The sequence below is a fragment of the Lithobates pipiens genome, unplaced genomic scaffold (genome assembly GCF_037356315.1).
Source record: "Lithobates pipiens isolate NorthernLeopardFrog02 unplaced genomic scaffold, aLitPip1_a1.2 Scaffold_23, whole genome shotgun sequence".
NCBI classification, from domain to species: Eukaryota; Metazoa; Chordata; class Amphibia; order Anura; family Ranidae; genus Lithobates; species Lithobates pipiens.
The window spans coordinates 262,696,279-262,719,574 of NW_027507785.1; the positions used below are offsets into that span (position 1 = coordinate 262,696,279).

General features: G+C 42.2%; 1 protein-coding gene and 1 long non-coding RNA gene across 7 annotated transcripts in view; one reads left to right on the plus strand and one right to left on the minus strand.

Annotated features, from left to right (window-relative positions):
• Positions 1-23,296, plus strand: part of CACNA1E (calcium voltage-gated channel subunit alpha1 E) — a 330,584-nt gene that overhangs the window by 296,733 nt on the left and 10,555 nt on the right. For 3 of the 6 annotated variants that reach the window (XM_077453108.1, XM_077453107.1, XM_077453110.1), the window contains 5 exons: positions 1,961-2,061; positions 8,613-8,719; positions 8,821-8,920; positions 18,462-18,590; positions 22,689-22,869. In XM_077453108.1, the coding sequence (XP_077309234.1) occupies positions 1,961-2,061; positions 8,613-8,719; positions 8,821-8,920; positions 18,462-18,590; positions 22,689-22,869 (618 nt within the window). The remainder of the gene's footprint in view (positions 1-1,960; positions 2,062-8,612; positions 8,720-8,820; positions 8,921-18,461; positions 18,591-22,688; positions 22,870-23,296) is intronic. The other 3 variants (XM_077453111.1, XM_077453112.1, XM_077453113.1) reach the window with 1 other exon arrangement.
• The window catches only part of LOC143928304 (uncharacterized), a 191,296-nt gene that overhangs the window by 41,624 nt on the left and 126,376 nt on the right, over positions 1-23,296 (minus strand). The gene's annotated exons all lie outside the window — the stretch shown is intronic.

Below are 23,296 nucleotides of genomic sequence, written 5' to 3' on the forward strand. Positions count from 1 at the left end.
TGGTTGTGTTTCTGAATCAGTTTCAGATATGGCTTCTTCTTTGCATGATAGGGCTTTAAAATTTATTTTTGGATGGGACAGCAAAGTGTGTTCACAGACAGTGATTTTTGGAGCCTATGCAGTGATGTCCATCACAAAAACATGCCTGTTTTTAATTAAGTTCCATCTGAGGGCCCAAAGATCATGGGCATCCAGCATTACAGTTCAGCCTTGTCCCTTGCGTACTGAGATTTCTCTAGATTCTTAGGATTTTTTTAATGCTATTATCTACTGTAGATGATGATAAATTTAAAGTCTAAATGATGATATATTTAAAGTCTTTGCAATTTTATGTTGAGGAACATCATTCTGAAAATGTTTGATAATCTTTAGATTCAGCCTTTCATGGATTGGTGAACCTCTGCCCATCTTTACTTCTGAGATCCTCTGACTATCTAAGAAGACCTTTTTATACCCAGTCATGTTACTGACTGATCTGTTGTCAATTAACCTAATTAGTTGGAAAATGTTCTGCCAGCTCTTCCTTTGTATTACCACTTACTTTATTTTTGGGAGGTGGGTGCACATGTCAGGGGAGAGATGGGTCTGTGGGTAGGTGGTGTTAGTGATAATGCAGGCATATTGGCAAGAGTGGAAGCTAGGCTTCATGCATGCATGGAGTGTGGCTAGAGATAAGGTGCAGCTATGAGAGGGGGAAAGGTGTTGTGGTAAGAGCAAGTGGGTGTAGGTGTGGTGGGGAAAGGGGGGGGCTGAGTTTGGAGGTGGGGTTCAGCATTTGGGGCTGTTGGGGAGAGGAGGTTCTGTGGTGCATTGTGCAGTTTGGGGTGCAGGGATTATGGAAGAGCAGGGAGGGGGCAGTATTGGGAGCAGTGGAGGGGCAGTGCACGCATTGGGTGTGAGTGGAGCAATTTCCAGGTGCATTGGTGAGAGCTGGGGAGGCAGCATACAGGTGTGGGAGCAGGCACAGGAGCAGTGGTGAGAGTGGAGCATGGTGCAGATATGCAGGTGAGATTAGGGTGAAGCATGTACAGATGCAGTGTTAAAAGGCAGGGTACAGGTACAGTGGTGGATTTAAAAGAAGGTAAGGGGGATGTAAAAGTGGGGGGTGGTGGGGTGATAGAAATTGCATCAGGGAGGGTAGGGTGATGTTGGTGGGGCCTGGGTGACAGTGCGGGGGAAGGGTGTACTAAGCAGAGCTCAGAGCCATCCCTTCCTCCAGCCACTGCTGCTGAAAGAATGACAGACTGCCTAGGAGCTTCTTTGCCTCTGTAGCCCATTTCCTCCCCAGATTGATCTCCGAACCCTCAGAAGTGACTGGGAGCCAGGGACAGGCCGAGACATAGCTAGGGAGTTTTCTGTCACATCCCCAAGCCTAATGTTGGGGCTACTGTGCTAAGCACTGTCTGGTGACGGAATCTGGGGAGTGCTGGTCATGGGAGGGAATGATCAGGGCAGCTGCTTGTGCTCTTAAAGGACAGAAAATGGAGAGTGACAAGTGCAGGAAAGAGTTCAGGGAGTTGCAATAATATTTGACTGATCAGATCTTCCAGCCAGCCTGAGTGTATTATTAATATGTAATACAAAGTGCTGGTTTTGCATATTGCATAGTTGTGGGATCCCAAAGTGGTTGATTCCACGAGGTATATACAGTATGGCATATCTGGTTATCTTAGAATCTGAAAAAATAATCATGGAGCTCTGATTGGATCCTGATCCATAGGTAATTCTACTTTAAAAGTGTGTACACATCTTTCCATTATGCAGTCAATTGTTCTCTCCATTTTCCAATGGCTTCCATAAAAGGCAGTCACATGGGTTATTATTAGAATAAGATACTGCATATTTGGAAATAACACAAACCATTATGTAGAATGTAGAAGTACCTGAAATACAATTATAGGTCATTATTACTGTACATCTGCAAAGTGGTTATTTTAAACATATTTCTATTCTCTCTTAGCCTCAGATCTGACTGTGGGCAAGATTTATGCTGCTATGATGATCATGGACTATTATAAGCAGAGTAAAGCCAAAAAGCAAAGGCAGCAGCTGGAAGAACAGGTGAGGCTCTATCACTGTGTAGCTATCCCCCAAGTTAACCCACTGTCTATACAGAACGGAAGATTGAGGAGTACGAGAATTTCCTGTCTGTGTAGTAAAAAGAAGCACAGATAAATTAGATTCAAATTGCTCTAATGCCGCGTACACACGGGCGGACTGTATGGCGTACTTAGTCCGTCAAAACACATTTCAGCGGACAATCCGCTCGTGTGTGGGCTTCAGCGGACTTTTTCAGCGTGCAGTCCGGCGTACTAAGAATTTCGGATTTTTCGAAATTCTGTCTGTCATACTTTGGTTTCAGCGGACAATCCGCTCGTCAGTATGCTAGTTCGATGGACTAAGAATGGCGCATGCCCAGAAAGGATTTACACGGCGGAAGGGTGCTTTGCTGTGTCTTGGACTTCCTATTTCTAGTCCCGTCGTACGTGCTGTACATGTCATCGCGCAAGCTTTCGACGGACTGTTTGTGCATCCGTGTGTGGTCAAGTCCGTTCAGTCGAAAGTACGATGGACTGTCCGTCGGATTGTATGACGAACTAAGTACGCCATACAGTCCGCCCATGTGTACGCGGCATAAGGCATGGCAAACAAGTAGACTTTACTTTTGTCAGAGCCGTGAAAGATGCTTGGGAGTTGGTGCCTTATTAAACAGAACTATTTGTTATATCTATCTAAACTGTGTTGGTATAGCTTATTGTTTACTGAGCTCTGGGCATATTGGTGGATCTTGAAATTACAGTTGAAATTTTTAAAACCATACTTGTGGTGCAGTTTGTGTTTGCCATGACATAACATGATCTGCTTAAAGGGTCAGGTCGGCCATACATGGTGCAATTTTTTTTTCCCTGCAAAATGTTTCCCCAATCAACACAGACAGTGCTGACAGGGGAATCAGCAATTGTCTTTTCCTATAGCAGCCGCTTGCGATAAACGCAAGCGAATCTGGCTGGTTAGTTGTACCCAAGTTGATTGATCTAACAACATGGTACATTCAGCCAGCCCATTAATGGTCTGAAACCATGTATGACCGGCCTTAGTTCACCAATACAAAAAATCTGCCTATGCAAATAAGGGGCGTCTGTAGATAAAAACAAACTGTGTATCCTTCCAAGATACACAAAAGATGTGCAAAATTCTATCTTACAGACTTTTTCTATATCTCCACATTAGCCATATACTTACTTCCCAAGTCAAATCGACAAAACTATCTTTAGTTTTCAATAGTTTTTATTAAATTTTTCAAAAATACAAAATAGAGACTTCGCATTAAAATTAACAGTGCCTAGCTTATATGTACTAAGAAACATACATTGCAATCACAGGCAGTCCACCGCCTTGTTAACTGGGGCCAGGTATTGATATCTTTGTTATTAACTTTCATACATTTTTAAACCCGGTTTAGATTTCTCTAAGCCTGTTATGTGGCTGGATACCCACATTGGGCTTCTCACCATAGCCTGTTTGCATAAAACAAAACTATCTTTAACGCCAACCCTTCTCATTGAGTCTCTCGCTAAAGCCACAGATTTCCTCCCTGTATATTCAACTTCTAGATAAATACCTGGGTACTCTAACCCTCTGGGTGGGTGAAATTGTTATGACATAGACACACTTAACAAAGACAGCACAAGATCACAACAATCAACTGAACAAGAAGCAAAAATACAACAAAATTACCAATAACACCCATTAACACCAAAAAACTAAATTAAAACTACACTACAAATAAAACACCCATACAATTAAAATACATCATAGAATAAATAACACAGATTAAAATAACAGGCAAACTACCAAATACAAATAATATACCACTTTCTCTAACACCAACCCAAATAATAACCAACGCAATACCAACATACTATAAAAACAACACAAAATCCTGATCATAAACCATAATTAAATCTTCACTTCCAGCCCTCACAGAAAATAATTAAATATCTTGATTGCCACAGGCAAAAATTATTTCCTGTGATGCATTGTGGATGTAACAATCTGTCAGTGATGGTACTCCGCAGACTAACCAGAGTATTGTGGAGTGGGTGGGAGGAGTTGTCCAAGATTGAACGTAACTTGAACGACATTCTCCTCTCCAACCCTGTTGTAAAAGACTCAAATTCTAATTCAACAACATCAGCCTTGCGAATGAGTTTGTTGAGTCTGTTGGTGTCAGAAACCCATCCCCAGCATGCCATTGCATAGAGGAGAGCGCTGGCCACCACAGACTCCTAAAACATCTTCAGCATTGTCTGGCAGATGTTGAAGGATCTCAGTCCCCTCAAAAAAAGTAGAGGCGGCTCTGGCCCTTCCTTTAGAGCACCTCCGTGTTCTTGCTCCAGTCCACCTTATTATCTATGTGCACCCCCAATACTTGTACCTCTCTACTACCTCCACATCCAGTCCTTGGATGACGACTGGGGTTGCTGGTGGCTTCCTGTCAGTGCTGGGCTCAGTCCTTCCTTCTCTGAGCTGGCCGCTCAGCTGTCAGTTAATTACCAGCTCCTATCTCTCCACAGTGACTCACTTGTTGGTGATATCCTGCTCATCAGTCCAGCGTACTTAAGCCGTCCAGCCCAGACGATCTCTTCTTTCACCTGGTCAACATCACAGAGACTCCCTCCTGTGTGCCTGTTAAAGACTTGCTTGGCTGACGTTCCTTCTGGTTCTGCTTGCTGTTCCACTACGTTGATCCTTGGCTTCCTGACTTTCTGGCTTGTCTGACTATCCATTTCCGGTTACCGAACTTTGGCTATGTTTTGACTATGTTTGTTCTATTTACTTTTATTATTATTAAACAAGTATGATTTAACTGTACTTCTGTCTCCATCTTGTTTAATAAAAATAATAATAATAAAAGGTAAACAGAGCAATTTAGTCAAACCATAGCTAGAGTTCGGTAACCCGGAATGGATAGTCAGACAAGGCAAGGGAGCCAGAGATCATCATACTTCAGGAAAGGCCAGGAAATCAGGAAACCAGAGAATAAGTGTAGTGGAACAGCAAGCGGGATCAGGAACCAGAAGGGACATCAGCCAAGCGATCTTCAACAGGTACATAGGAGAGAGTCTCCATATGTGTTTGACCAAGGCGAAGGCAGAGAGGAACTGAACTGAACAGCTTAAGTAACCAGCAGGACTGATGATCAGGTGAGTCACTGTGGAAAAGATTGGAGCTGGCAATTAACCGACAGCTGAGCGCCCTGTTCTGAGAAGGAAGGGCTGAGCCCTTCCTGGCAGTATGAAAGGAGTTTTCCAGATGCAAAGTATTCATGGCCCACTGACATGTATATAAGGGAGTCTGTGTGAAGAGGGAGGCTTGCCTAAAGTTAGAGTCCCTATCACTAGATTATTATTCCTGCACGCAAACTTATAGCCATGGAAGGGCTTTCCTCTACTCCCACTAAGTTTGAGGAGTGGCATACGCACGTTAATACATTACTCAAAGAACAACAGATTATTGCACATAGGGGTGCCCCCAAAAAAATTCAACTCTGAGAGCTTTGGTTGGCCTTTCCCGGTCTAGCACCCCTGTGCCTGGTAACACAGCAGGTATTTCAATGTTGACTTTTGTCATATACTGGGCTTTAGTGACTAAAAGAGGTACAATACTTACCTTTATTATCTAAAGTTGAGATATTGTGACAAAACGAATTTACACATTACATTTAGTGATCACACTATGTACTCATAAACAGAATGCACTTATTCTTGAGATGACCTCTTCTCTGCATAATTATTCTATTGTGTGGATTGACAGTGTACATCTCTTTACTGCTATGATATAGGGAAGCAAAAAATATGTTCATGAATTGCGATGTGTGAGGATATTTACAGTCAATGTTCTTCCCTTGCATTGATCCCAATTTTCATATACAGTATCTCACAAAAGTGAGTACACCCCGCACATTTTTGTAAATATTTTATTATATGTTTTCATGTGACAACACCGAAGAAATGACACTTTGCTACAATGTAAAGTAATGAGTGTACAGCTTGTATAACAGTGTGAATTTGCTGTCCCCTCAAAATAACTCAACGCACAGCCATTAATGTCTAAACCGCTGGCAATAAAAGTGAGTACACCCATAAGTGAAAATGCCCAAAGTGGGCCCAACATGTCAATATTTTGTGTGGCCATCATTATTTTCCAGCACTGCCTTAACCCTCTTAGGCATGGAGTTCACCGGAGCTTTAAAGTATGTTACTGGAGTCCTATTCCACTCCTCCATGACACTATCACAGAGCTGGTGGTTGTTAGAGACCTTGCGCTCCTCCACCTTCCATTTGAGGATGCCCCACAGATGCTTAATAGAGTTTAGGTCTGGAGACATGCTTGGCCAGTTCATCACCTTTACCCTCAGCTTCTTTGGCAAGGCAGTAGTCGTCTTGGAGGTGTGTTTGGAGTCCTTATCATGTTTGAATACTGCCCTGCGGCCCAGTCTCTGAAGATCATGCTCTGCTACAGAATGTCACAGTACATGTTGGCATTCAAAGTTCCTTCAATGAACTGTAGCTCCCTAGTGCTGGCAGCACTCATGCAGCCCGAGACCATGACACTCCCACCACCATGCTTGACTATAGGCAAGACACACTCGTCTTTGTACTTCTCACCTGGTTGCCATGACACAAGCTTGACACCATCTCAACCAAATAAGTTTTTCTTGGTCTCATCAGACTACTAGACATGGTTCCAGTAATCCATATCCTTAGTCTGCTTGTCTTCAGCAAACTGTTTTTTCTTTCTTGTGCATAATTTTTAAAAGAGGCGTCCTTCTGGGATGACAGCCATGCAGACCAATTTGATGCAGTGTGCGGCATATAATCTGAGCACCGACAGGCTGACCCCCACCCCTTCAACCTCTGCAGCAATGCTGGAAGCACTCATATGTCTATTTCCCAAAGACAACCTCTGGATATGACGCTAAGCACGTGCACTCAACTTCTTTGGTTGACCCCAGCGAGGGCTGTTCTGAGTGGAAAATGGCGAGATGGGCCCAATTTGGACATTTTCACTTAGGGGTGTACTCACTTTTGTTGCTAGGGGTTTAATGGTTGTGTGTTGAGTTATTTTGAGGGGACAGCAAATTTACACACTGTACACTCACTACTTTACATTGTAGCAAAGTGTAATTTCCTCAGTGTTGTCACATGAAAAGATATAATAAAATATATACAAAAATGTGAGAGGCGTGCTCACTTTTGTGAGATATTGCATATGCAGCTTACAGACTGGGGTATTTGATGTTATTTGTAAGGTGTGTGTGGTTTACTTGCAAAACTGTAAAACCTCAATAAAATGTATCTGGGGGGAAAACATGTTGAATAATGCCCTTGCTATAGGTATAGGCCATTTAAATACTTCCTAAAGGCTGACTAGAATACTCCCAGAACGTTGCTAGGACATTTTTAGACGAGGCCTAGTCATTAATGCTTACCTCCACCATCACAGGAGTAAGCTCTTAAACACTGAGCTCAGAGCTACTGCATAAGAAGAGAGAAAGAGCAAGGGGATCTGAGGGGATCTGCATCAGAGAAAAAGGTTGCTCCTGTGATGGTGGAGGTAAGCAGTAACAAGTAGACCCAACTTAGCAATGTTCTGGGAGTATTCCATTCAGGTTTTGGGATGTATGTAAATGGCCTACACCTACTGTATAGCAAGGGCATTATTTAACTTTAGTCAGAACTGCACAGTTTGTTTTTATCTACAATCACCCCTTACCTGCATAGGCAGTTTTTTGTAAAGGTAAACTAACCATTTAAAAAAATCATTGAATGCATATTAGGAACAATGTTTTAAATGTGAACCTTCAAATCATAATGTCCTGTTAACACCTGGCCAGGGCTAAGAATCATCATGTGCTGTGAACAACTGCTCGTAGCTGATCACTCAGATCCGGACATGGCCTTGTGCACTTTGAACACACTAACATGCAATGCAATCTAAATATGGAGTCTGAGTGCTTCTTGAGACCTCTTACCATGGTCCTTTTGTCCAGCCAAGAGTGAATTGTGATCTATTCAACTGTCCTATTGACCTTATATATATAATCATCCTTAGCCTGGCACAGGCTTGTTAGAGTTTTCATGAAAGAGGCTCTTCAAAGTAGATAACGTTTTCTTGGCTTCTGCATTACTTGCAGTGTGTCTACAGACTATATATATATATATATATATATATATATATATATGTATGTGTGTGTGTGTGTATATATATATATATATATGTATATACAGTATATATATATATATCTACTACTGCATATGACGTATGCCCATTAGGAAGGTTTTCATCCAGACAGTATAAAATCCATACTTTAGTATGCTAATTGGTAGGTGTTAAAAGCAAGGTGTTTCTGATGTTGAAGTTTAATCACATGAAATAACCTGTTCAGTTTCCAAAGTTTCCAAGATAAGCTTTTTTAGTAACAAAAGAGATGATTGGGACAGAGTCTGAGTGGACCCAACCCTACCATTATGTGTTTTTTTATTTTTTTTATCATGTATCAGTTTTAAATGTGACTACTACTATTAATATATATTGTTTTTTCATAGAAAAATGCACCAATGTTTCAAAGGATGGAAGCCTCATCATTACCTGAGGAAATATTATCCAATGCCAAAGCCTTACCATACCTCCAGCAGGATACATTGTCAGGGCTGTGAGTTCTATAACGGTGCCCCTTCCGTCAGTTCATGATATCAAGTGATCTTCTGGTGTAGGTCTAGTGCTCAGTTTTTTTTTTTTGCTGTATGTTTTCAGGGCTGGTTTCCCTTCACTCAGCCCACTGTCCCCCGAGGAGATATTTCAACCACCATGTCTGGACCAGGACGATGAAGACTTTGAAGAACAGTTGTCTCTGGTAAACATGTCTGATAGAGAAGCTAAATGAGCCACTCTGTCAGCAATGGGATTGTGTGTGAATGATGCATGGTAGGAACGTGCATGCTTGAAAAAACTGTGTTGACAGTTTGTAATTGAGAAAATTGTCCATATGGAGTTACTGAATGGCTATGACTGCTGTACACACACTGAGTAAATGACATGCTACATTTTTTTAAATTGCTGTTTACCTAAGAAAGCATATTGAGTAACATAGCTCAAATAACAAACATAGGCCATAGTAGGCAATCATTATATTCCCCTTCATTAATGCATTTTTGTCCCCCCCCCATATCTCATACACACAGGCATATAATTAGTGATGAGTGTATTAGAAGGACTCTCTTTTCGGGTTCCCATGATGTCAATGATTTAAAGCTGAAATCCAGCCTAATCCAGTATTCTGTACATACAAGTAACATGGTTGTTTGAATCTTGCAATCCTTTGTGTATTTCTTGGGGAGTAATTTAGCATCAAACAAACTCTGCACTTTGCCTTTGTGCAAGAGTTTCCTGTAATTACTTCTCCTCTCTATCCTTGGGCAGGGAGACGGGTCTTCCATTGGCCCCCTCCACCAGTTCTCTGAAGGCAGCCTGCAGTAGGGGAAACTGCAGGACCCTATTAAGGCTCTGTTCTCTATGCAGCACAGCAATTATATCACCATTACCTTTACATAGTAAAAGGGCTTGCAAATTAATTTTGCACACACGGTAGATTTATATGCTTTGTGGCTATTAGGGCATATACTGTATCCAAATGTAATTTTTTGTGCTTGCAGTGTAGACTTTTGAGGTTTGAAAGAAAGCCTCAAACTGAAGGCCACAAGGGCTTCATTTTCTAAATCGTTCTTTAGAGCTTATGTCCTCTGGCTTGTGTGACTCTTCTGAGCTCCCTAAGACTTCATTGACGGGTGCATTTGACCAACCAGTGACCGCCTTCTGATTTGCATTTTGACCTGATTCAACCAGGTTTTGCATTCCTATAGACTTGTGTGTCTATAGGAACCAGCCAACATGGCCCTTAATCTTTGATTCCTTTTTTCTCTGTGATTAATGCAGTAATATAATCTACCTCCTCAAATCCTTGTGGTCTTCATTATGAGCATTATGTGTCAGCAAAAATTCCCCCACCAAAACCTCCCTCCTAGCACAAATCTCCCCCCCTCCCAAATCCCCCTGAATCGCCACTCTTAGCACCCCCTCCCCCCATTTCCACTTGTGGTGCCCCCTCTACTTCACATGATACTACAGTGCCCAGGGCAGCCCCACCTGCCCACACCTTGTCCCAGCCCTGGGTGTATAGAGTCACTAATGGAGTGAGTTGGGAAAAGATGATGATAGCAGAGTACAGACCCCCCCCCCCCCCCCAGCTAGGTAAAGGGGTGAGGCATATGCAATACTGAATCTCAGTTACCATCTCAGAACCTGCATTATAAACTGGAATGAAAGTCCTTTCAATGCCTTATCACTTGTATAGTATCATCCCATATTTGTTACTGAAATAGAACCAGAGAAAACCTTAAACAGGTAGTTGGTAAGTAAAAATAACACAAAATGTTTTAGAAAAGGTAGTTATGAGTGTATGGGACTTTAAGGGCACCTAATTTCACAAACAAACTTATGATAAAAAAAAGTTAATACATCTTTATTATGATGAGATTAAAAACAGAAAGAGGATTAACATTGAAGAAAACCATTGGGCCTTCAGAAAAAAACTCAAGCCCCACCTCTTCTAAGAAGCAGGACAACATAGGATGGACCAAGTGCCTTGAGGTGATTCAGTTCGCATTTGCAGCGCTATACAAATCATTCATTAAAAACAAATATAGGTTGGAAATTTGTTGCAAGCGCTTTTACTCTCTTTCATTGTCAGTGTCTGAAGCATTTAGAGTTTCTCTCTCTCTCAGGGGCACGGATTGAATCTTAGTGTCAAAGACGATGTATATAGGCATGCATCAAAACATATACCAAACAATAATGCAGTGCCTTGAAAAAGTATTCATACCCCTTGAAATTTTCTACATTTTGTCATGTTACAAACAAAAATTTTATTGGGATTCTATATGATAGACCAACTCACATAAAATCTCAGTAAAATACATTTAAGCTTTTGGTTGTAACATGACAAAATGTGGACAAATTCAAGGGGTATGAATACTTTTTTAAGGCACTATATCTACATACAGGGTTTTTTTTTTTAATCCGTGTCAGATGCATTGAGTTGGAGAACTTATGCCGCGTACACACGAGCGGACTTTTCAACATCCAAAGTCCGAAGGACTGAGTCCGTCAGACTATACGATCGTGTGTGGGCTGCAACGGACTTTTGATTCACCAAAGTCCGAAGGACTTTAGAATATGGAACATGCTTCAAATTTTCCCGACGGAACTCCGCCGGACCCGGTCCCCTTCGAAAAATCCGCTCGTGTGTATGCTACTCCGACGGACTAAAACCGACGCTAGGGCAGCTATTGGCTACTGGCTATGAACTTCCTTATTCGAGTCGGGTCGTACGTCATCACGTTCGAATCCGTCGGAGTTTAGTGTGATCGTGTGTGGCCAAGTCCGTTCGGCCGAAAAGTCTGTCAGAACTCCGTCGGAACTCCGGCAGAACTCCGGCGGAACTCCTTTGGAAGTCTGTCGGACATAAGTCCTCTCGTGTGTACGGGGCTTTACAGTATCAGTGAGAGGTACATAACGGTCAAAGGTTTAAAAACAACCCTTTCCATGCAGTCCTGTGATGGTCAAGCCCACAAAGGGAGTGGGGGCCAGGGTACACTCAGAGACCCCCTGCATGCAACAGTGATGCTGAAAAACACATTTAATGCAAAGAAAAATCCCTGCTAATTCATCATTACCAAAAATTCTGCATATATTATGTAAAAAAAAAAAAAAATTATTGAAATATTTAAAAAAAAAGGAAAGAGGAGAAGAAAACCATGAAAACTAACCTTAAACAATACAGACAAGGAGTCTGTGTCAGAGTATTGCCGACTTCACCGGTCCATCTGGGAAAGAAACAGTGACGGCCACGCTCCAGGACAGATACAAATGTATCCAAATGTGGAACCTGAATAGGGTCAATTAATCTGTTTTCAACCCCTAATCTTTGACAAAAAACTGTGGAAAATGATCAGTCTCATTGAGCCCAGGAGGGGCCCTTGCATTTAATCTAAAAATGCATATTTTTGGTATAAAATTTTGTTTTATGCCTAGTTACATTATGTCTTTGACACTAAAGTTCAGCCCATGCCCCTGAGGAAGAGAGAAGCTGGAATTGCATTGGGCACTGACAATGAAATGCTGATGACTGAACTGTCTATATTGATTGAGGTTCAGGAGAGTATACATGTTTGTGAGAAATCTCCAGCCTACATTTGTATCTTTTCCTCTTTCTGTTTTTGATATCATCATAATAAAGATTTATTAACTTTTTTTATCATATGGTTGGGTAATCGTCCCGTATACCCACAACTACCTTTTCTATATATATTCTGGGATGCTGACACCATTGGTAGTCTCAAGTCCCACTTACGACAATATATTTAAATGTATTTGAAATGAAACATGTGTTGACCATACCACGCAGATTTGGTAGATAAGCTGAGATAAAATATGTCTGTTTATTGGGATCTGATTATTTTTTTAGGATTATTTATGCATGTTTGAATGTGATCTGAGATGTTTGGCAAAGGACCAATGGGTTTGAATGAAATGTGTTTACCTGTGAAGTAACTATCATGGCGGGTGTTTAGTCAAATGTACCTGTTCAGTAATCTGCTGTGTTGATGTGCGTTAACGCCAGATGTTCATGTCACTAGTATGTTATCATGTAATGTAAAACATAGATGTCATCCTGTCTGCAGCAAGAATAGGAGGATACAGAGCCTGTCCGTGTGAAACATGTTGTCACCTGTTGATTCTGCCTAGTCACTGCAGTGTAATGCTGTTGTCCACACCACTGGATAGTAGTGCTGATGTGTGTCCCTGTTGCAGTGTCATTGCACTGTGTGTCTTTAAGTCTTAAGTATTTTGTAAGAGTGCCTCCATGTACACACAGAACTGTAAAAATTAGAGGGACCAACAGCAGCCTAAATCTTTTTATCACGTGTTCTAGAAGCATACTGCTAGCAGTACCAATACACATAAGAGATCTATCATCTTGATACCTGACATTTTGACACATGATTGCAAGTCCATGGTATAGAAATAAACATAACCCTAATGCACTACCACTGGATGTGTGCTGGACTTTTTCAGACACTTCCACATTGTACTTTCAACATATTATAGACACTTGCACTCAGGGCTTTTTTTCAGCCAGAACTTGGCGGAACGCCGTTCTGCCACCTTCGGCAGCTCTCTCTTCTCCAGCCTGTCACTTCACACAGAAGCTGGTAGAGGAAGTTCTACTTACTTCCTCCATCGGCATTCTGTGTGCTAGCAATGGCACCCAGGACACCTGCCCCACATCTGTTGATGGGTGCCCATAGTCCAAACGCCACAATTGTCAGCATTTTTTAATGGGGATTCCGGAGGGAGCTTCTGTCCCTGCCCACTGTGTGTGTGTCAGATCTGTGTAGCACCGAGCCATGTGAAGCAATCTTAAACTCCTCATTGGCTCTGAGCTACACTGATCTGACAGGCAGGGCTGCACAGAGAAGACTGAACTAGGCTGAAACAAAAGCTCACCCTGCCTAAAAGAATGGAGCCGGCTACACCATTGAAATTGTGAAGAGGTGAGAGAGCTTACGAGGGAAGGGGAGGGTGATTGTGCAGAGAGACAGTTGTGGAGAGGCTGGGGATATTCTAGAGGTCAGAGCGGGGGGGGGGGTAGATTGTTCAAAGTGAGAGCTGCAGGGAGGGGCATTTGTACAGACTTAAGAGACAGCTGTTGGGGGAGCTGTGGGGAGTTTGCATGGGAAGGTGACATGCTGACAGAGGGTAAAGAAGGTGAGGGAGTTGTGGATGGGGGGAGGCGCATGCTAAGGTGAACTGTGGAATATAGGGGGGAAAGGGGGTGTGAGTGAGCTGTGGATAGGAGGGAAAGGGGGTGTGGATGGGGGGGAGAAGGTGAGTTGCAGATGGGGGGAAGGGAGCTGTGAATGGGGGAGCGAGCTGTGGATAGAGGAAGAGGGTGAGCTGTGGATGGGGGGGTGAACTGTGGATGGGGGGGTGAGTTGTAGACAGGAGGGTGAGGGTGAGCTGTGGACAGAGGGAGGAGAGGGTGGGCTGTGGATGGGAGGGTGAGTTGTGGACAGGAGGAAAAAGGGTGAGCTGTAGATGGGGGGTGAGTTGTGGACAGGGGGGAGAGGGTGGGCTGTGAATGGGGGGGGGGTCAGCTGTGGATGGGGGAAGGGTGAGTTGTGAATGAGGGGTGAGTCGTGGACAGGGAGGAGAGGGTGGGCTGTGGATGGGGGGTGAGTTGTGGACAGAGGGGAGAGGGTGAGCTGTGAATGGGGGATGAGTTGTGGACAGGAGAGAAAGAGTGAGCTGTGGATGGGGGGTGAGTTGTGGACGGGGGCGGGAGCTGTAGATGGGGGATGAGCTGTGGATGGGGGTGAGCTTTGGATGGGGGGGTAAGCTGTGGACAGAGGGGAGAGTGTGAGCTGTGGATGGGGGGTGAGTTGTGGACAGGGTGAGAGGGTGAGCTATGGAGGGGGGGTTGAGCTGTGGAGTTGACTGGAGAAGGTGGGTTCCTGCACTTATTCTCTGAGAAAAAAAGCCCTGCTTGCACTAGTATTTCATTGACAAATGTGTGTTATTATCCTTATTTTGTAATGCGCTGCCCAAACTGTTGGCGCTGTATAAATCCCATATATATTCATATTAATAATCTCTTTAGCTGGTTATTGCTTAACAACTTATGCCGCGTAGACACGATCGGAATTTTGGTCGGAAAAAGCTCTGATGGTTTTCCCAACGGAATTCTGACGGGATTTTGATCAAGCTGTCTTGCATACACACGGTCACACCAAATTTCGACCGTCAAGAACGCTGTGACGAGACTAGAAAAAGGAACTTCAATATCCAGTAGCCAATAGATTCCGTCTCATAGTTGAATCTGAGCATGCGTGAGTTTTTGTGCGTCAGAATTGCATACATGAACGCATTTTTGGATAGAAAGAGAATATGCTCTCAATCTTTTGCTGGCCGAAATTCGACCAGCAAAAGTCCAATGGGGCATACACACGATCGCATTTTCCGACCAAAACCTTTCATCTGTCTTTTGCTGGCCGAATTTCCGATTGTGTACGCAGCATTATTCATGCAAAATTAAACACCTACTATTTCAGGCCCCTTTTCAACCTTGTTTTAATTTCTTATATTAATGTATACGCTCTTAAATAAATTGTTAATTGCTTAGTAATTTTTTAGATAATATCAATATAGATATTTTTTTTAATATATTAGACTTTTTGAAGCATATCTAAACCCAAAAAGAAAAATGTAATCTATTGAAGCTTACCAGTCTATAGATATGGTGGCTGTATTGCCTTCCTTTCTCTTTACTTTATTCACTTGGATTGTGACGATAACACACTTGGATTGTGACGATAATTCACTTGGATTGTGATGATGTGAAAGGGTCTGGGGCCCTTTCACATCAGGTCAGCCTGATTTTTTAGGGGGGCCCAATCTGACCCTCTAGTCTCCTCTATGAGGCAACGGGTGTCAACTGGCATTTGTCTGACACCCACGCTGACATCCGATCCAATCCTGTCCACTGAAAACAGACGAATGGGGATCTCCATCTGTCTGGCATTTTGGATTGGATGGCAGTCAGGTATAAGTGGACAGGTGGTCCGTTTACATCTGACCATCCATAGAGTAGAGCGGGCTGTGTCTGTTTGCTCTGCATAAGCCACCCACCTGCTTAGTGAAGATCAGTGTACAGATTCCCCGCCGAGCAGGCAAACTCCAATGGAGCCTGCCCTGTGTGTAAGGGGCCTAAGGCCCCTTTCACACAAGAGATCCGATCAGGTCCACTTACATCTAACTGCCCATAGAGCAGAGCGGGCTGTGTTCCTGTCCGTTCGGCATTTCAGAGCGGGCATCTCAGCTCAGCTCAGCATGGTATGGATCCCCTGTTGAGAAAAAACTTATCTGGTTTATGTGAAAGGGCCTAGTGACAATGCTTATTCAGAACCTTGTATCTAGGGTGGATCAGTATGGTCACCTCAGGCTGCTTTCCTGATATGGGCTACAAACACCTCCCCTTCTCCTCAGGTCTATTACATATTAGGTTGTTGCTTTATAGTTTACAGAACATAGTTGAGAAAGCTAATAATGTTGTTTTAACCCAATGCAGAGGACAGGTATTTTTCAAAACTTTAAAAACAAGTCCACCACATCTAAATACTTGTAAGCTGCAATATATCACATTTTTGTTCTTAAATTGAAGTGTAAGTGTCATGTTTTACAAGATCCAAATTAAATATATGAGCTTAAAGTGTAAGCCCTTGTACACACAGTCGGAGATTCCGACGGAATGTGTCCGATCGGACCGTTTTGTTGGATATTCCGACTGTGTGTGGTCTACATCGGACTGTTTCCGTCGGAGTATCCGGCGGACCAAGTTTTCCAACTTGTTGGTAAAATTTTCTGATAAAATGCTCCGATCGGACATACTCCGATCATGTGTAGAGAATTCCGATCGGACAAAGTGCCACGCATGCTCAGATCAAATTCCTACACCAAATCTATTGGCTACTAGCGTGAACGTAGTCCCGTCGTAACGAAATAACGTCATCACGTTGGATTTTTCGACAACGTTGTCCGACCGTGTGTTTGCAACAGTTTCGGGCAAAATCTGTTGGACAAAATCCGACGGACAAAATCCGACGGACAAAATCCGACGGATTTGGTTGTCGGAATCTCTGACCGTGTGTACAAGGGCTTACTTCTGTCAATGCTTCTTATTTTAGTTTTGGTCATAATATCTAGTAATAGTAGTCACATTCAACTGGACTTGTTCTGTAATATTGTTCAACAGTTCTGATGTTGCTTGGAACAGCTATGAAATGTCTTCAACATTATAGAAAACATCCAGTTAAATGTGAATTACTAGTGCTAGATAAACCTTGCCCTTGATAAATAAGAACCTTTACATATATACCATGACCTAGAACAGTGATGGCGAACCTTGGCACCCCAGATGTTTTCAAACTACATTTCCCATGATGCTCAACTACACTGCAGAGTGGATGAGCATCATGGGAAATGTAGTTCCAAAACATCTGGGGTGCCAAGGTTCGCCATCACTGACCTAGAACAAGCCAAATGATCTGGATAAATGAGATTTTCACATACATACTGTATACCAGAAGACCCTAAACTCTGGGCCACGGACAGGTTCCAGTCCGTGGCCTGTTAGCAATCAGGCCGCACAGCAGGAGGTGAGTGGCGAGAAGCAAGCAAGGCTTGATCTGTACTTATAGCCACTTGCATTATCGCTTGAGCTGCTCCTCCTGTCAGATCAGTGGCGGGATTAGAATCTCATAGGAGAGCAAACTGTAAACTGTGCATGTGCGAGATCTAGGTTGCATACTCCCATGAGAATCAAATGCTTCATGATCTGAGGGGGAGGGGGAGCTAAGGAGGAGATGGTAGTGCCCTAATTATATCTTTTTATAAATGTAATGTGTTTAAATCATCCTGAACCCCCCCCCCCCAAACCCCCCACACACAAACCCCCCCCAAATTTCCTCCCCAACCCCGGTCTGTGGAAAACAAAACTGGTCCCTTTTGAAAAAAAAGAAGTTTGGGGACTGCTATTGCATACCATGACCTGGATAAATGAGAACCTTCACATACATATACCATGACCTACATTAATAGGAACCTTCACATACATTTTGGATAGAGCAAAACTTAGAACTTCTGTGAGGTTATAATTTTTCTCTGTGGCCCTCACTTCCAGTGCAACTAACATTAGAAGTGTGGGGAATCACCCTATGAGGACCCCAAACAAAAATGACACCTTAATAGAACCAAGTCCATATTGTGATCATAGTTCCTACAATGTTTATAAAATGTAACAAAATATAGTTTCAAATCTAAATTTAAATATATAAATCCTATTACAATATGCACATCATATTTATTCAAATTCTGCAACAGGAGACAAACAACCAGTGATATTCTTGGCATGGTGATGGTGATGGCACTGGTTTCTACGTTGATAGGTTAAGTATCAATCTGGTTCACAAAGTGGTTGCCCGATGTGTTTTGTTCTGGGTACACTTTAAACTTCCTTTTTCAATTAACTTCTGAGTGGACAATTGACCTTGATGTGCCTCACTGCAGTCGACATTTGCAGTTCTTTAATTCCAAACCTTATAAAATATTTCTACTCCTTGAATCCTCTTGGTGCATACAGCGGCTGCGGCTACATAATCTAGTGACTTGAAGAATGGAATATCTGGCATTGACCCCAGAATGTGTTGCCGTGTGCCACAAGGGAACAGTATGTGATCTTGAAAGCTGATCCCATGAGCTAGCTGTTTCTTTATTTTCAGGAGCCAGAGGTTAGAGAGTATAGCAGGGAGCAGCTCCCTAATCAAGGCAGCTACATAGCCGGGGAGATGCTGGAACGTCCAGCATCAGTGAGAGCCTCTTCTATGCCACGCCTGGCGGAGGACCCCCAGGTAAAAAGAAAAAGTCAATACTGTCACTATCCCACCTTTTCACTTTGCAAGCACATTTTTTTCTTACTAGTGTTGGGTTAGAGGTGCTCAGCCTATGGATGGAACCCCAAGGTCCAGAGCCTATTTTTGGGTAGCCAATACAGTATATATGGGTGAGAGCAACCTTCTTAAGGATCATATAACATGGCATTAGATGCTTGGGGACCACCTATAATGGTTGAGCACCACTGAATTAGGAAATCACCAGCCACAACACTTAGATCATTTACATTGACTGGTTCTGATGTATCAGCTTCTCTAATGCCTTTGTGCCAAACGCCTATCCACAGCCACAAGCAAGCACCTTGTTGCTTTCCCTGTTTGTCTATTTGCTAGTTTTGACCAATTATCATTTCATTTGTTTTGCTTGTTTATGTTGTTTTTGTATTTGTTTGTTTTGCAGGATTTTTTTTTGTTTTGTTTTCTATAGGTTTGTTTTGTTTTTTTTGTAACTTACTAATGGGTGTTTTGAACATTTTGTTCTAATGTTTTGCTATTTCCTTATTTTTATAAAGGGGAACTGTAATAATAATTGAATTATCCTGACATTAAAGACACTTAAAGCTCAACCCCAGACCTAATTTTTTCCCTTAAGTTTTGGATAGAGTGGGGAAGACTTAAAATACGTGACCCCATCAGTGACTTTTTTCACATTCCCTGTCTCTGTGTCACTTGTACAAGAAATGGGGGTGCTGTAGTCACAGTCACTTTCCCACTCTGTTTTTGTGTTACTTTTGAAGAAATTTTCAATAATTTTTTGCCTGACTTCTTCCCACTGGGAATACGGAAGACAACAAAAAAATAACAGTAGTTTTAACTCCCCCGGGCTTTATCCAAAACAAAAACAAAATATTTCTCTTGAGTTGTGCTTTAACATGTGTACAGCATTTTTAAACTATTTTCTGCATTGGTGGGATAAGTTTACATTTGCTTTAACTAATAAAAGTAATAGTTCCCTTTTAAGCCTTACATTTATTAAACAGATATTCTAGGATAAACTGGAAAGCTCCTTTTTACACATTTGTTCAGCAACATGTTACAGTGACACTAAAGGATAACATAGTTTGGGTTAAAGTGGTTCTAAGATAAAAGGTTTTTTTCTCCTTCGGCCCCTTTCACACGTGTGGATCGTTTAGATACACCTGTCATTTTTTTAGGCAGATCGGAACAGACGCTCCATACAGCTCTATGGAGCGACGGATGTCAGCAGTGACATGTCCACTGACATCCGATACGTCCCGATCCAATCCGCTCCGCAAAATCCAGATGGATGGAAACCCTATTTTCCATCCGTCTGGCAGATCTGAGCAGATAAAAAGGGACATAGGGGAGAGCGGACTCTCTGACAGGTCCGTCCCTGCACAGAGTGCAGAGAAAGACTTGTCATCCGCTGGCTCAGCGGGTATCAACGGAGCGATCCCCGCTGAGCAACCAGATAGCTAAATACAGACAGCCCTGTGTGAAAGGGGGCTAATAATTTTGCATTAGGGTAATTAAAACGTTAATTGCAACTTCCCCCAGCCCCCTAAATACTCACCTGAGCCCGATCTCTATCCAGTGATGTACACGTTGCTGCAGCTCCTCTCCTCTCTCCACGCTCTTACAGGCTTGGCTATTGCTGCTGTCAGTCAAAAGCTGTGAGTTGTGAGCAGAGAGTGGGGTTTTGGGGAGCGAGCCAAGCTGTGTGTCTGAATAGGGATCAAACTCACATGAATGCCCCCATAAGAAGCGGCTACCGAGGGGGGTACTCAGGAGGGAGGAGGATCCAAGAGCACCGGCGGAGTGCCCCAGAAGAGGAGGATCAGGGTTGCTCTCTGCAAAACCATTGCAGAGAGAAGGTAACTATAACAGTTTTATTATTTTTTTTTTTTAAATGTTATTCTAAAACTTTACGAACATTTTAAAATTAAAAAGATGCTATAGTTACCTGCTCCTTGGAGTGATATTTCACAGGACAACCCATTACCTCATATGTGATAGTCTAACGCTGACACTGGTGGCTCTTCCAGGTTCCTCCCTCCCTACCATGTGTGCATGTTCCTGTGCTGGGCTGTGTGCGTCCACAGCACCAGTAAGCCATGTCTCCGCTTTCTCCTCATAGGAGTTTGACTGACAGCAGCAGGAGCCTATGGCTTACGATGCTCTTAGTGTCTCTAGTAAAAGACAGCTCTGGAACAGTGACTGTAGTCAGGTAAGTGTTTAGGGATGGGGGTAGGTAGAACAGGTAGTCGGGTGTTTTCTACCTTAATGCAGGGAACGCATAAAGGTAAAAAATGTTTTGACTTTAGAACTACGTCAAAGTCTGCCTTTGGCACCCGTTATATTAGAAAAGTGGTTTCAAATTTGCCGGCAGTGTCCCTGCAGGTGAGTTTTGGAATTGCAGGTAACATTCAGATATAAAGGCTTTCTGTGAGTGCTATTATATCTTGGAACAAAATGCTCTTTTATCACCAGAGGATGGTGTACTTTTACCCTCTATTTAGATATGCAGATTCCATAGTGCTGCACATGTGGCCAGCTATGACACAAGCTATTTGAGGGCTCTTTGAGGGCTTGAAAGATTGGATGAGAGCTGACATAAGCAGACAGGCAACCGTGACAGTTATAACCGGAGGCATGCCCTGATTATAGCATACACTTCATTAGCCAGTTCAAATCTTCTTTAAAGTAGGACACACTATTTTGGTTTAGAAGATTCTCTAAATTATATAATTTTAATGTTCAGAAATTTACAAAATTGTCAATCAATTATATTTAGAGATCTAAACATCTTCACCATTTGATTTTATGGAAACATTTTTCTTTTTTGTCTGCTGAGCATATGAGAAGAGGTTGAATGTTTTCCCAACAAAAGGCTTTCTAGCTGGGTTCCAGTTTCCATTTATCCTAGAATACCCTGTTATCTATTATTCTTTATATAAATTCATTTATGTATATTTTTGATTTGGATATAAAATAAGTTTACTCTTCATTTTGTCCCTTTACCAGCATATATGAAGCTGCATTTAACAGCCTGGCACAAACAGCAGTAACAGTGTGCAGTAATCCATAGCATCCAGTCACAGGGAAATTAAAGTTGATTTATTGTTGGTTGCTGTGCATCACACCACATGGTTGCTTTTAGCTTTATGGTATAAGACTCATAGAGGTAAATAATAAAGTAGTATCAGGCAATACATATAAAGTGTGACTGTACTTTCTCAAAAAATGTAACCCTTACAGTAGGTAAACAGTGTTCTGCCAAATTGTAAAAAATAAAACTGTATGTTGCACGTCAGACTGCCCACCCTGAATGTGGCTGACACAGCTTTAGTATCCTCTGGCACCCTTGCCAATGTCTTGTATCCCTGTCTTGGCATACAGGCCAGGCAGCTCAAACCATGCTTTCTTTTTAAAGACTATGTATAGTGGTTTTATATTAGGAAAAAAAAAACACATAGGCAAATAGACAGTATGAATAATATTTTGTTTTCTACCAGTCAGTAGGTGGAGCTCTTGGCTCATTTTATTCTATTTTTCTCTGTTTCCTATGCTTCTTTGTTGTAAAAATGTTGTTTACAGAACTTAAAAGGTCAAGCTGACACACAGAGATGTGAATCAGAGGATATCTTTGTCTAGCATTTCATTCAGACAATGCATACCTCAAAGCAAGCTGCTACTATTGTGCTACCTCTTTACCTCTCTAAAAATAAAATTTTCATGTAGTAAATGTTTATTTGTGAAACAAAGATTGTACATATCGTACATAAAAAAAAGAGATTCCAATTTCTTTTAAAAGAGTGTACAGCTTTATATTTACAGTATGGCATCTGCATGTTAAAGGTGAATTTTGGAAAAGTACAGTTATTCTTTAGGACACAAAGCAACAATACCTTGAATCCAGTATTCATTGGAACATAACACTAAATTATATTCTGATACCATATGAATGATCACAATAACTACAGAGTCTTTACTTTACGTTCAGCCTTTCATTTCTTTCAAACAATCCCTTATATAAGTAGAAATGTATTTTTGTGCGGATATTTTCTTCTTTTTTGTATCCTTCTGGCCTTGCAGGTCTTGGCTGATGTGAGTTCCATGAGGCGCTCTTTCTCCACTACTGCGGATAAGCGAGCACGCAGTTCCTGGCTGGATGATTTCTCATTAGATCGAGGTGGTATGGATAGCTACAAGCAGCAACGGCGCAGTTATCATGCTTCTCTAAGACTATCCACCAACCGAATGAATTCTGATACAGGTTGGTCAGGAATGCATGCAGAGATTTACAAACAAATCTAATATCTTTAAATCTGAACATACACAGGGCCATCTTTAATATTGGTTGGGCCCTCGGCAAACATTTTATTGACCCCCCCCCCCCATTCTGAGACATATAAAAAAATAGCAGGTAGGCTCAAAATCTGTTTACTGCAGCAGATTACACAATTGAAATTGGTTGTCAGTGGTTACAGTCTACCCTTACCGCTCTCTGATTAGTTGCTAGAGGTTACTGCACATCATTACCACTCACTGATTGGTTGCAAGAGATTACAGCAGATCACTACTGTTCACTGATTGGTTGCTACAGGTTACTGCACATCATTACCACTCACTGAGCAATGGAGGAGTCCCAAATAATTGAGCAAGTAAAGTGGCACATTTTTACAGGAGAGGGTCAGAGATTG